This window comes from Chanodichthys erythropterus, chromosome 21, assembly GCF_024489055.1.
Source record: "Chanodichthys erythropterus isolate Z2021 chromosome 21, ASM2448905v1, whole genome shotgun sequence".
In the NCBI taxonomy this organism is placed as follows: Eukaryota; Metazoa; Chordata; class Actinopteri; order Cypriniformes; family Xenocyprididae; genus Chanodichthys; species Chanodichthys erythropterus.
This window is the reverse complement of record NC_090241.1, coordinates 28,658,786-28,674,320: the sequence shown is the minus strand read 5'-3', so window position 1 is coordinate 28,674,320 and position 15,535 is coordinate 28,658,786. Positions and strand designations below refer to the sequence as shown.

Sequence of the window (15,535 nt, the reverse complement as noted above, 5' to 3'; positions counted from 1 at the left end):
ACAGAACATGACAAAGACATACACAAAGTGAGATGATACAGATGGAATGAGACAAATGGACAGATGAAATACAGACATAACATGTCAATATTGACATGTCATTGACAGTGATATAGACACAATATTGATTTACCATTGCAAAGTAAAGACATAACATGAACTGTTTAAGCACAGACCCAGTTTGACTAAAAACTGTTTTATCTTAAGTGCAAATTTTTGTGAGGTTTATGTGAAAACAAGACAAAAAATGTTGCCAATGAGTAAATATAATGAACTTAATTAAAGATACTGCAAATTCTCTGAAATTTATCTAACAGAGTAAACAAGACAAAAACACTAAGAAAATAAAATTTACTATGGTTTGCTGTAATATTAATAATGCACATGCGATATACTTCTGACCAGAAAAAAACTCTAAAAAATGTATATGATATTTGTTTTTTATTTCAGCATTGAATAAAATATTTGTATATTTATAATTAAATATATGTATATTTTCTTTTGACTCCATTTGCAATCTTTATTTATTGCAATGCATTTTGGGATTACTATTTTTGCTGTCTATTTTTATATATATATATATATATATATATATATATATAATATATATATATATATACAGTAACACAAAATTAATAAGATGGTGTATTGCAGTAGATTCTCAGTGGAGAATATGAATAGATGAGCATTATTTTGTCATTAGTCTCCATAAGTCTGGCGCAGATGTGATTTTGCATGGTGACAGACAAACACAGGTGTGCCCACACGTTTTTATGGACAGCTTTATTTGCACAGATGCATCAGATTCTTCACAATTAAAATGAAATAAGATAAGATTAAGTGTCCCAACTGTCTTTGTTTTCACTCATGATGCTACGTCTGCCATTTGTTCTGTCTGATACTAGGGGTCAACTATTTTTGCTGTCTGTTTTATAATTGCATACAAAGAAATAGTTAAAGCAAAGCATGTCAACCTTTATCCATTAATTCTGAATCATTTATATTAATAGACCCAGTTCTGAGAAGCTAAACGGCTATTAGCATTTCTATCAGAGAACAGTCTTCCACTCTAGAGACTTGTTATTCTTTAGAATGTGATAAGACACAATTTAACAGCATAAAATTGAGTGTATGCATGTTGTGGGGGGGGGGGGGGGTGAATGGTGACATGCTTCCCTGGTGTCCATGCTGAGTCATGAATAAAACATGCTAACAGAGAAGTTTAAACTCTCTAGGCTTGAGCAGTTGGCTGATTTTGAATGCTGATGATGGAGCTATTATATCTCATTTATATTCAGAATGAGCGCTCTCATAGTGGCTAAATACTGCTCTCTTTAAAAATACCGGTGAGGTTGTGTCTTAAATATGTACTTTAAACATTTATGAGTACTAAAGGCTTGTTGTGCACGTTTGTTAAGATGGTATTGTCAGCATTTCTAGTGGTAGCTCTCTTTGTCCAGATTGTTTTTTATATGGTGTCATAATTTCCCAAATGTTTGTTTAGTAACATAATATTCCCCACAGATAACATCTGACTAGAACATAAGTTTTTTTAGAGTAAAACAACTCATATTTTTCGCATCAACAACTCATATTTGTCGACTACTACTCTGTGCCACTCAACCTCTTGGTCTGTAAAAATGGCCTTTGAGGGAACAAGGTGTAGCAGCTTTTAAATTTTAAGCATTTAGAATAAAATAACTTCAAGCCTTAGTTGTAACCTCCTTAGACGTTGAGCGAGACCAATTTCAATATTCAGATTAATATTATCCATATTCATTGTGCAATGAATGAACAATTATTCATTTTTCCTCACTGATCAGCATATATTTGGTTACATGTTTCTTGCATAAACAGAGATTTAACTCCAGAGTCATGCTAAAACTCAAGAGTGAAAGGAAACTAAACAACAGTGATTAGAAGGCAAGAACTAATTATTCACAGGTGTATTCTTTGACAGTAGTCCATGCAGGTGCCACAGAGAGCCTGGCAGATGGATCTGAAGTTCTCAGTTCTGCACTTCTTTACTACATGCAAACTTTCCATTCATCTCCACCTCTTTTCATTCTTCTGGATGCTAAAACAAAACACTTTTATGCTGTTTACTGTATGGATTCATGGGAATTCATTTCTTGTTTACCAAACCTGGGACCAGGCCTAGATGGAATCTACAGACTTTTTTTTTTTTTTTACATTTTTTGCAATGATTTTACTGTGGGCAATTGCATTATTCTGCAAGCATATTAAAAAACCCAAAATATGGCCTCAAATTCTGCAGAAATTCTGTGGACGCTGATTTCATGTGAGCCTGGTTATAACCTCAAAAACTGCTAGTAGTGTAAGGAAATGGGTGGTACAGTGTGGGAAACTGTATTTCCTCAAACGGAAAGTGACAGACAACTCATTATAGGAGGAAAGCAAGGACACAGGAAGCTTGAAGGAAGTGATTTAGCCTCCCACTATTGATCCTCTGTGGATAACAGAAGGTCTCATGCTTAAACAGGATTAAGAGCAAGTAAACAGCGGCGTCTTTTAGCAGGCGTCCATGCTTATCAGGGGCATTAGTTTCCCTCTGTTTGCTGCTTAATCCACACAGAGATGGCATGCCGCAGCATATAAAGGTTGCTGTGTTTCAAGTCAGCCAGAACTGTAAGGTTTCCTCATTCTGAATGAAATAACACACATACATACATACACATCGAAAGACCATATCAAACCCTGCCAAATTGCAAACCCCCTCCCCCATTTTTTCTTTAGGACTGTTATGTTTGGAAGAAAAGAAGAATTAAGTCTTCTAGATTGGACTAACATATGGTGAGAATGTTCTTTCAGGGATTCTTGGAATAAAGACTTAAGCTTAAACTTCATCTGTCAAGTTTGAAAGATACTTGTTTATTATGTTGTTTTTCTTAAACTCATAATGTGCAGAATGTAAAAAATCCACCTAACTAGAGAAGACTATATATGAGGGATGTGCAGTCCATATAAGATGCCAATGCTCTGCATAACCAAGCCATTTGTGGATTCGCTAATTAATAATAACTGTATAAATTACTATGAATTCCCTTGTTTGAGGTGTACCATAAAGCTTACATAATAAAATTTTGGAAATACGTATTTAACTGTCTGCCATTTATTAATTTGCCAAACAACAGTAATTTTCTTAAAATCTTTTTGGAGGTTATGGAGGGTTTCAGTTAAACAGTTAAGAAGCTGCCTTTGGCGCCTATGCTCTGTTTTTATGCATCGCCATCATTGTTCCGTGTTCTCATTGGTTTGCTGGCAAATGGGGGATTTCATGCGCAAAGAAAGCCGTCCGTGAATTCCTCTTTTGTCCAAGAGGAAAAAATGTACTGTTGCTGCCATATCTCGATAAATGAAAATCACATTGTATTTGATACAAAACGAATTCCATAGAGAAACTCCATAGAGAAATTTATTTTTTTAAGAAAACATATAAACTGTTGAAGACATAGCTAGTAGTAACTCTAACCTGTAACTATCCAAGGTTGTTAATTGATTGTTAGTCATCATTTTGCATTATTTCAACTTGTTTTTTAAAGAATACTTATATTTTTATGTATTGTACTTGTACTTATATTTATTATAATTATGTTTTACTTATTTTTATATATAATAGGCTACTAATATTGTTTATTTATATTTAGATTACATATTATAATTATAATATTAGATTATATTTTAAATTCTTAATTTAAAAAATACTTCCAACATGCATTTAAATTGACACATGCCATGTTGTTTCTCTGTCGTCTCTTATTTAGATATGAGTCTTTAATTTAATGTAGTTTCTGCGACACTACTGGCACCTAGCGGAATTACAGCATATTTTGCATAACCCCCTTTCGCACGTCATGCTTCCTTCAACTCAAACATCACAATCACAGCTCTTACGGGTGCTTGTGAAGACATGTCTCAACAGATAAATATAGGCTACTTTCTATGTATGGTCTAACATATCAGATGTGTTGCGATGTGTCATAGATATCTATGGCTAACATAGATATGTCTAGAGCGAACGTGAGCGTATGTATTTTACGAGGTGGCTAATTCGTAGGAATTCGTACAAATTCACTCTTACAAATTCATACGATTTGCCTAAACCCCAGTGACGGGTAGGTTTAGGGGCAGGGTTTGGGCTAGGTCACTTGTACGAATTCATACGAATTTGGCAACTCATAAAATATGTGCGAATTAGCAAAAACGTACAAATTCATACGAGTGAGGTCATACGAATTCATACAATTTAGCCACCTCATAAAATACGTACGAATTGCCGTGACATCGGGTTGTATAAACGTATCAGCACCAGGCACAATTTTTTACATGAAGCGCCACCCAACATACCCATTTAAAGAAGTCACAATCGCCACTGCTATATATCAAGGGTATAAAACCCAATCCACCTCAAATAAGAAAGGATCGACTTCTGATAATTCTGGTCCAAACCAGAGTTAGAGTAAAGACATCGGTTCATTCAGAGCCTTGAAGTTCTTGTGAATTATCTGTAATGGTAAATCTACCATGCTAATTTGTGATTGAGGTGAGTAGGGCATTTAGTATATTGGAAATACATTGCAAGTCTTGTTTAAGGCCATAAGCCAAGACCCAGATCTAGATCAAGACTAAGGCTATGTTTAGCTACACTACCATTTAAAAGTATTGGGTCAGTAAGATATATAAACACAAAAATCTTAAGCAGCGTGTGAAGTTTATATTTTAGATTTGACTTCTCATATTGTGTGAGTATGAATATGCTTCTGTTCATTGTCTAATGCAACAGCATGTGTCATCAGTGAGTGATCGTTCCAGTGGGTCTGTGTTAAACAGAGGGTGAAGAGACTCATTTTGCACCATTCTGGTGTGTGTACTCCTCAGTGAGACGGTGTCAGAGGTGAGCTGTGTGAATGGGGGTCCCGGTTCCCCCCACACCCCTTTGCTGAAGAGGCAGTGAGGCAGAACGTTTCCAGGGTTGAGGCTTTGTCTCGGGGTCATGGGCTTCGAGGAGGAGAGGGATTCCTACACACTTAAGTCTTACCGAGAACCAGACAGACACACAGAAAGGGATGATTGTGTTATTGAACTAGCTGATGGAGAAAGGGAAGAAAATCTATACACAACTGAATACAAGGAGTTGAAAGGTAAAATAAAGAAAAGGAAAGATCAAGAAAAGGAAAGAACTGCAATCTCACAGCAGCAGTAAAGTAAAAGAAATGGGTACATTGGTATTTTGTATTTTTTGGACATGTACCATTGTACTTCCACAATTTTATTTGTAGTAACTTAACGTACCATGGTTATACTATGGTATTGGACACTTGATATAGTCTTTATTATTTATATCTGAAGGACCTTTGTTTACCATGTAAATACCATGGCATTGCAACAGTATTGTTTTGTAAGGGCATGATATTTTTTTTTTTTTTTTTTTGTACAATGGTAACATTACTTAAAGTACCATGATAATACCATATTTTTTGATATGTGCTGTGATAATTCAATGGTATTTAACTGGTCAGCATTTACTAAGCAAAATTAAACTTAGCAAATTACCATGGGACTATCATGTGGTTTTAAAATGTACCATGGTATAAGATGGTTATACGGTGGTACTTTGAAATACTGTGGTACTGTGGTACTGAAATCAATTTACCATGGTAGTACCATGTTATCATGTCCAATAAAACATACCTTTGAATTTTTTCTAAGGATTTATATAATGTTGAAGTGTCACATAAATACTATGGTATATAAAAATGTTAATCATTCAGGACCATACAACCTATAAAATGAATGTACCATGGTTTTACATGGTTTTTAGCTCACTGTACTATTAAGTTAATACTAAATATCAATTTTGGCAACAGCGAGAAAAAAACAAAAGGCTTTTTTAGTGTTAATTTATTAAAAATGGTAAATCTTTGTTTCGGTTTGGAAGTTTCAGAGTTTGGATTCATGTTGGATGTTCCAATTATCCCTCAGGCTGGGATTAGTTTTAATCCTCTTGGTTATTAGTTAACATATTCCCTCTTCAAAGCTGAAGTGCTCCGATCCTGCCTGTTTGAAAATCCGAGAATGGAATCCAGCAGCTTGTGAATTAGACTCTATATATTTTTCTCACAAGTGATTTATTTATTTATAAAGAAAATTGAATGCACAGTGGATTTCAGTGGATACATTTCTAAAAGCTGTGTGAGAGGTTTGATTCTGTGTACAAGGTGAAGAAATGTTTGATATACAAGAATATGGTGTACAAGTAGAGAAAACCATCCATGCCTCTCAGAAAATGAATCGCTAAACCATTATTTGAATATTTGTATGTAAATATATGTGTGCATGCATTTGGAGATATTCACTTTGTGTGCACTAATAAGATGTTTGTGTATTCTCAAACATGGCATCACCCAATTTAGTGTTTTTCCTTGAATTTCATCACACCCTTGTGCTACTGTCGGCCTGTGTGTGTGTGTGTGTGTGTGTGTGTGTGTGTGTGTGTGTGTGTGTGTGTGTGTGTGTGTGTGTGTGTGTGTGTGTGTGTGTGTGTGTGTGTGTGTGTGTGTGAGCAGGTTTGCATAAGTGGGTGTGAATGCCTCAAGCAAAGATCCAATCAAAGCTGTCTCTCGTCTAGAAATCAAAAATGAACAAATGGGGAATGCTGTGTTTGTTGAGATGAGAACATGGGGAAAAGCTCTATAAGCTCTGAGATAAGAAAGACGGTTCACCCAAGGTCAAACACCCTGTTAGCAAACACACTAACAGAAACTGTCATGCTTTTGCATCCAAATGACGGTGCGTTAGCTTTTCAGTTTATCTTAAAATCAGCCTAACCAGGACATTTGTATTGAACATTTATTTTTTTGGAAATAATTTTTGCAATACACCAACAATAAAATTTTACTTTTTACTATTTGGCAGTGTTTTTGGACTTGTTTTGGGACCATTTTGATTTAAGCAATTAATTTTTTTTTCCCAGCTATATATTACATACACCTTATTCATTTAAGACATTAAAAATATATGGTAATAAATCCTTACAATGGTAAGTATATATCTTAGTACTAAAGCATGACTGTGTTTCCTCCATATTACTTTTTTGTAAGGGTAGTAACAATTGCAATTTTATAAATGCAATTTCAGTGCTGTACAAATCCGTTTTGAAATTCCCCATTATGTGTGCAGCTCAGACCCCATCTGGCCTTGGTTCTCTGCACTAAAAGATTGCTTTGAACCTCATCTTTCTCATTTCTTTCAGCCCTCATCAACAGAGCTCTGCTCTTGATTGGTGTGTCATGCTTTGGCCCTGAAGCTTGCATTCATTTCCTCATGTACAGCTCCCACATCATCTTCCAGGGAGGCCCTCGTCTTCAAATTACTTAGATAAATTCGTTTCCCCTGGTTCAGTTTGTTTAATGACCCTGATTAATTAGCAAGAGAGAGCTTTCTAATTTATGTTTGTTGTTTTGCTGAGTCTATCTTTGACCCCCGAAAGCGGCGAAAGGCACTACAGACTCTTTGTTCTCTTGTAACGGTTGTTGTTATTGCTTTGCTCCACTGAATTTGTCATCTCAGTGCAGCTCTGTTTATGATGGAGTAGTTTTTGTTATGCAAAACTCCACTCACACTATAATGCTAAAACGATTTTTAACGTCAGTGCTATTATGTTTGTGCATTTCAACAGGTCAATGGAAAGGACTTGTCCAAGGCGACGCACGACCAGGCAGTGGAGGCCTTCCGTATGGCTAAAGAGCCCATTATGGTCCAGGTGCTACGCCGTGCTCCCAGGCCTAAACCTACCGGCCCAACTGGGGAAGCGCAGGTAGTGGACATCAGCACTCAGACGGACATCACCTTCCAACATATCATGGCCCTCAGCAAGCTGCCTACGTCCTCCCCGCCTGTGGATGTACTTGAGCAGTACCTGCTCCCAGAGGGGTGAGTGACAGCTCAGAATTCATATCACAGATTTCAATTATGACTGTCACCTAACTAATGAAGATGGTGTTATTTATAGCAAAGAGAGTGCTGAGACACATTACAAGTGTAGCATTTACGTGCCATTGCATGTAATTCAAAAGTTTTTTCTCTACCTTCCCAACTAGACTTTAATATACTTGTCAGATTAAACAGTGTTTTGGCCCAGGGCACAACATGAAATTAAGTTGCTCTCATTTATTTGGATTTGCATTGTCCTCTTACATCTCACTGCATGTGTCCTGGGGGTTTGTCTGTGACATGAACTTGGTAGCCAAGAGAAAAAAATTTAATTGATTTTTTTTTTTTTTTTTTTTCCCAACACACCAAAATTAAATATTTTGTATTTTGTAAAAGATTTAAGTTGAGTTGTTAAAATAGATTGACTGCTGCTGTCCAAGAAAAAAAAAAGGTCTTTGGGAGTCACATAATTTTATAAAAATTAATAGTTAAAGCTCTAAAATCACTATTTTATCACTATTTCTGTTGTTTTATGAAGCATTTATCTACAAGAAACCACAATTTCCAGTGATTTTAAGGGTAAAATACCTTAGGCCCTGTATACACCTGGTATTAAGATGCGTTTTGGTCGATTTGATCACAAGTGAATGACGCTAGATACAGGTCTAAACGGTCTAAAACCTTTCAAGCTTGTCCACTTTCAAACACTTCCAGTCAAAAACGCATTCAGCCAGATTGCTTTCGTAGTGTAGACGCTTATGTGGTCAAATGTGTTCAAACAGCCGCAAAAGACCTCCTACTCTCGGCCTATACTGACCTAATGCATAAACATTATTGGAGGTGCGCTAGCCAGACGGGATTTAAACTTTGTCGGCTGAAGACCCAAGTTTGGTTTGAAGATGAAAATTGTACCAAGCGCAATGTTCTCTCACCATTCCTGATTTCTAATATGCACTCACAGCGTTGGGCATAGTCTTGCGGCTGTCAGAGCAGAAACGAAAGCTGATGCTCTCCATGTGTTTTCCACGCATCTCTGGTCACGTTCATATGTAAATTGCACAAGCTTATTTCGTCCATTAGATAGAAAGATCAGAAAAAGCCCATACATTTACTCGCCCATAGACCCTCCCTTCAAAGAAATAAGGACAAAAGTGGTTGAAAGTGGATAATAGAGACGGATGAAAACACCAGGTGTAAACGAGGATGTGTCTCCCTCGTCTACTTGTGATCCGATTGACCAAAACGCATCTTAATACCAAGTGTAATCACGGCCTTGAATCATGCAAGATGTGAAATTGGCAGCTCAACCAGCCTGCTAGCATTTCATAAAATGTATTTATTAATCAACCATCTAAAACTTAAATACAGTGCCTCTATTTTTTATTGTTCTTTACAGTATGATATGGTTTTATGTTTTCTAGACACTCTCCTGCTCATGAATACTTCGACCCCAATGATTTCCTTGAGGGAATGCAGCATGAGATAGAAAGAGAGGAGTTGGAATATGAGGTAATGCCACACAGAATCTCTCTCTTTACTCCGTCTTCTGTCTTCCCTGAAACATGAATTAAGACATGCTGACGCCAGGCCTGATGCAAACTGTCTCCACTGATCTATTGGTGAATTGACCAACCACACCCTCAATAACCTCACACAGACACTGAAGTGGTCAGCTGTACCGACATCAAGTAGCCTTTTTAGCCTTGTTCCCTTGAACAGATGCAAGATGGAGATATCATTATTTACTTTTGTCATTGACTTATATATCAGTGAAAAGAGATAATTGGATAGGCTGGAATTAGACTAACGACTGGCGTGATGGATCTGAGTGTACAATAAGCATAGACAGATCACGCTGTAATGAGAGTGGTGGGCTGTGAGTCATGAGGGGTCACGAGTGAGTCCATAAAGAGATGAAATTCAGAGAGTTATAGCAGCAGATGCTCTGCACGCAGCCCTCTCAGCGACCTCTCATTGGCCCCTGAGGACCTCCAGGTGCTGCAGTAGGGGCCCTTCAGACAGAGATCAACGACCGGGATAGAACATATCTGAATGCCCAAAAACACCACCCTCTTGCCTTGTTTACCTTGATTAATGCTCTCCATTGCACTTCAAGGACAAAAGAAATTGTTTTAGATGCTGTAAGGTAGAAATGCATTTGTTTAGGGGTCTTTCATACCGTAGGGCAGTGTTGGCAAAAATGTGTAATCACGTTACATAATAAACTAACCAGCTTATCAAATTCTTCCTCAACATGGTCGTGAGCAAATTCATTGTTAAAAATAAAAGGTCTGAGAAATTTGTAATGGATAATTATTGCTTGGGTAAATCTCATGAAAACTGTCAAGCATGTTACGATTATATTTCCCCCCAAAATCAAAGCAAATAAGTAAGGGACTATATTTTTATATTTAAAATGATTTCTGTTTAGGAACATTTAAGATTGTTTTACATTGTGACATTTCTACCACCTATTCTTATTACCACAATACAAAAAAGTCGTATTCTCATTACTGTCATATGAAAAAAAAAAAAAAAAAAACAACTGTGATGATAGTACGAAATGTTACTAGAGCACCAAATCAGAATATTAGAATGATTTCTGAAGGATTGTGTGATGCTGAAGACACATATATTACTAAATTACTAAAAATAGAAAAATTATTTTAAGTAGAAAAGTTGTAATAATACTCACAATGTTTTTACTGTATTTTTGGGTCAAATAAATGTAGCTTTGGCGAGTGTAAAGAATTATTTTAAAAAACATTAACAAATCTTACAGACCCTGAACTTTTGAACAGTAACATATACATATATATATTATGTTTCCTTACCTGGACATGTATTCATGTGAGTCACCTATTTACATTGACTAAGACTGATGGTGGAGCATTTGTTAGTTGGTGTAGAATAGATTACAGGGGTTTTTTTGCAGTAAACTGTTTGTTTGCTCAATAACAGCTTCATTCACCCTCTTCCTCCATGTCTGCTGTGATACCAGATCTGTGAGAGCTGTGATCTCCATATGTATCTTGTAGATTACAGGTGTTGACATAAGATGAACGAGACTCGGTTCATGTACATGTTTGTGGCAGCATGTAGTACTGTCGCAGCACTCTTTAATCTAGGCAATTATTCAAATGTGTAGATCAAGACAACAGATTGTGTACATTTTTATGATTTAAGCTGCTTTGTTTACACTCTACGGCAAGTCATCTTTACAAATGACTTATAGTTTGCTATGCATTAAAATATCACTCTCTTCTTTCAGGAAGTGGATTTATACAGAACTAATATCCAGGATAAACTGGGGTTAACTGTGTGCTACAGGACTGACGATGAGGATGAGACGGGGATCTATGTCAGTGAGGTGAGTTGTGTCATGAAAGTAGCCATTTTTGTGATTGTTAATGTCTCGGGTACAAGTTGTTTCAATTGTGAATTACTCAGTATTTTTATCGGGTTTGTATTCTTGGTCACCAATTTTTCTCATTGTGCAGATTGATCCGAACAGCATTGCTGCAAAAGATGGACGAATTCAAAAGGGAGATCGAATCATCCAGGTTTGCTTTAATTCATTTATTTTATTTGCCTTATTCCATCATATTCAGGCATTGTCTAAACAAATCTCACAATTCAGATCAATGGCATTGAGATCCAGAACCGTGAGGAAGCAGTGGCTCTTTTAACCAGTGAAGAACACCCTAATGTGTGCCTGCTATTGGCTCGACCGGAGATACAGGTCAGAGACCCAAGCCACAGACATACCATACATGCTGTTCACTAACTTTGAAGGACATCTGATAGCTGATAGTTTTTCTCCTGTCCTTGTTGCTTTAGCTGGATGAAGGCTGGATGGATGATGACAGAAACGACTACCTGGATGACCTCCACATGGATATGTTGGAGCAGCAACACCATCAAGCAATGCAGTTCACCGCAAGCATGCTCCAGCAGGTACAGTAAATCCATCACAAAGTCACTTGTGGAGTCCGTCAGGAGGCATATCAGTCATTCATATCTCAGCCTGTCATGGCATGACATCTAACATATCAATCATAAATTCTTGTGTCCGTCACTGAACAGGAGGTAAAGCAGGCAAACCAGTACTTTGGTTTAAAGAAAGCATGACTAGTTTAGGCCCCATCTGCACCTGGCATTAGCATTTGTTTCTGGACTGTGCAATGTACATATGTAAAGAGGGTCAAATGCATCTTGACCAATTTGAAGCTGGTCAGATCTCTGATTGCTGCATTAAATTTGGGTAACATTTTATTTTATGATGTAATTATACATAATAGTGTAACGTGTAACTACAAGTAGCTAACCCTAACCGTAACTCTATAGCAAGTACATGAAGTTAAAGGGTTAGTTCACCCAAAAATGAAAATTCTGTCATTCATTACTCACCCTCATGTCGTTCCAAACTTGTAAGACTTTTGTTCATCTTTGGAACACAAATGAAGATCTTTTTGATGAAATCTGAGAGCTTTCTGTCCCTCCATAGAAAGCTTCACAACTGAAACTTCAAAAAGTTCATAAAGAGATCGTAAAACTAATCCAAATGAATTGAGCAGTTTAGTCTGAATTTTCTGAATAAATTTGATTGCTTTATATGATGAACAAATTGAATTTAGGCTTTTATTCACATATAAACATTCAAGAGAACAAAGCTCTTGCGGTAGCTCAAACGTGCTGCGTAACACGAGAACGAACCACCTTGGTTCCCGTCATACGATCGTTATACGTCATACGAACATGTTTGAGCTTCCGTTTACCACAATTGTTGTGCGAGTTGATGAATGTTTGTTTGTGAATAAAAGCCTAAATTCGGTCTGAACTTTTTGAAGCGTAAAAGTTTGTTGTGTAGCTGTCAACGAAGGTACAGAAATCTCTCAGATTTCATTTGCATTCCGAAGATGAACGACATGAGGGTGAGTAATTAATGACAGTATTTTCATTTTTGAGTGAATTAACCCTTTAGTTCTTATTTGAGTAAGTGCAATGTAACTACATCACCGTAAAATAAAGTGTAACCTAAATTTGTAATGTAAGCACTAATAAATGATTGTTTACTCTTGCTTACTCTTATAATATGTATGCCAAAACTAGAAACTTTGGAAACACCTGTACATACAGTATATATATATATGCACAAGATATATTTCGATAGGAATGCACCAACATGGAAATATTTGATATGATAACTGATCATTATTAATATTTATATGAAGCTGACTGACATCAAATCTGCAGTATGTATTTACACAAATCAGAGTAATGATATTCCCTCACCTGTTTTCGTACAGAAGAAGCACGAGGAAGATGGAGGTACAACAGACACTGCCACGCTGCTCTCCCACCACCATGAGAAAGACAGTGGAGTGGGCCGCACTGATGACAGCACTCGTAACGATGAGAGTTCTGAGCAAGAGAATCTTGCGGACGACCAGACCAGCGCCTCCACCACGCTAGGCAGCCGTCGCATGCTCGCCTACAGTCAGGACACCCTCGGTAGTGGCGACCTCCCCTTCAGCAGTGAGTCTTTCATTTCCGCAGACTATGGGGATGCCGACTTCTTGGGTGACTTTCCTGCTGACGAATGTGAACGGTTTCGTGAACTTTTGGAGCTCAAGTGCCAGATGCGGAGCACGGGCAGCAGTGGTACACCAGATCAGAGCTTGTTCTGGCCCGTTGGCAGTGTAGGTGGCGGACAGGGTGGCGTCGGCGAGGAGGGCGTTGACAAAGAGCTGGAGCTTCTGAACGAGGAGCTCCGCAGCATTGAGCTTGAGTGCCTGAGCATAGTCCGAGCGCATCGCATGCAGCAGTTGCGTGAGCAGTGCCGCGAACAGTCCTGGATGCTGCACAACAGCGGCTTCCGCAACTACAACACGAGCGTGGATGCAAGACGCCACGAGCTAGCGGACATCAGCGAACTCCCAGAAAAGTCTGACAAGGACAGCTCCAGCGCGTACAACACAGGAGAGAGTTGCCGTAGCACGCCGCTCACTCTAGAGCTCTCGCCGGACAACTCCTTGCGGCGTGGAAATGAAAATCAGGCGGAGGCAGGGGCGAGTAGCGGTACATCGGGCGGCGGCAGAATTCTTAAACCTCTGCTATCGCCCGTCCAAGAGGCTTGCAGCCCCAGCAGGGGTCGCCCAACCTTGTTGAAAGAGTCGGAAATTGGAACCCAGCCTGAAGTCAGAGAGCGCAAAGCGGGTCGCCATGCCCAGCCCCAGTCGCCCTACAAACACGCCCACATCCCAGCCCACGCCCAGCACTACCAGAGCTACATGCAGCTGATCCAGCAAAAATCAGTGGAGTACGCCCAAAGCCAGATGAGCCTAGTCAGCATGTGCCGGGACCCCGTCGCTTCTGCCGACTTGGGACCTAAAATGGAATGGAAAGTGAAGATCCGCAGTGACGGTACACGCTACATTACCAAGCGGCCCGTCCGGGATAAGCTCCTGAAAGAGCGAGCCCTACGGATCCGTGAGGAGCGCAGTGGGATGACTACAGATGATGATGCCATCAGTGAAATGAAGATGGGTCGCTACTGGAGCAAAGAGGAGCGCAAGCAGCACGCCGTTCGTGCCAAAGAGCAGCGCCAGCGCAGGGAGTTTATGAAGCAAAGCCGTATTGACTGTCTGAAGGAGCAAGGAGGCAGTGCCGAAGACAAGAAGGAGCTCAACATCATTGAACTAAGTCACAAAAAGATGATGAAGAAACGGAACAAGAAAATTTTCGACAATTGGATGACTATCCAGGAACTGTTGACCCATGGTACAAAGTCCCCCGATGGGACACGAGTGTACAACTCCCTACTGTCAGTGACCACGGTGTAGGCTCTGTAATGTTCTGTATATAGGACGCTACCGATAGGGGTAGACAATCCTGCCTCGTTCAATGCGGCATCATTTGTAAATAGGAAATATGAATGCCTTGTCTGAAGGAACTTTGCCATTTGCCAAGAGAAGGTACAAATGAGAGTCTCAAAGATTGAATAGGACAGTGGATTTATACAAGTGATGAGAACATGTTTTCTTATTTGCTCTGTTCATTTCTATATTGAGCTTGTGGTTTGAAATATTATATTAAGGAACTGATTCATGACCATTCAGCCTCTTTAAAGGTTTTGGAAAACATTACAAAGACCATTAACAACTGTCAGCATTTTTTTTTTTCCAACAAGTAACTAACAGTCAGCAATATTGTACCTTTTTTGCATACATGTTGCTTATTAAAGTAATGCAGATATTTAGCTTCATGGTCATCACAGAATATTTGGCAGGTGTCATTATATACTTTGCAGGCATTATTACAGGGTTTTACAACAAAAACGATAACTTTGCTTAACAGATTTTAAAGAAAAGGTGCTGTTATTCCTAAAGTTCATACTTCGCTCAGCTACTGTTACATAAGTGAAACCATTTATTAAAATTTAAATCTGTTCATATTATTGTTGATATCAATGTTTGTTGTAGACAAAAAGCCTTTTGTATAGGTCTCCATTCTATTACAGCAAGATAATACAGTTTAACAAATCATTAGTTAGAAATGCAATTTGATGTCTTGTAAAATG

The 15,535-nt window shown here is 38.3% G+C and overlaps 1 protein-coding gene across 3 annotated transcripts in view; it reads left to right on the top strand.

Moving 5' to 3' along the window:
* Window positions 1-15,535, top strand: part of pdzrn3b (PDZ domain containing RING finger 3b) — a 97,555-nt gene extending 82,020 nt beyond the window's left edge. For all 3 annotated transcript variants that reach the window (XM_067373991.1, XM_067373992.1, XM_067373993.1), the window contains 7 exons: window positions 7,700-7,953; window positions 9,375-9,462; window positions 11,225-11,323; window positions 11,454-11,516; window positions 11,594-11,695; window positions 11,794-11,910; window positions 13,263-15,535. In XM_067373991.1, coding sequence (XP_067230092.1) covers window positions 7,700-7,953; window positions 9,375-9,462; window positions 11,225-11,323; window positions 11,454-11,516; window positions 11,594-11,695; window positions 11,794-11,910; window positions 13,263-14,798 — 2,259 coding nt within the window. In that variant the 3' untranslated portion in view covers window positions 14,799-15,535. The remainder of the gene's footprint in view (window positions 1-7,699; window positions 7,954-9,374; window positions 9,463-11,224; window positions 11,324-11,453; window positions 11,517-11,593; window positions 11,696-11,793; window positions 11,911-13,262) is intronic.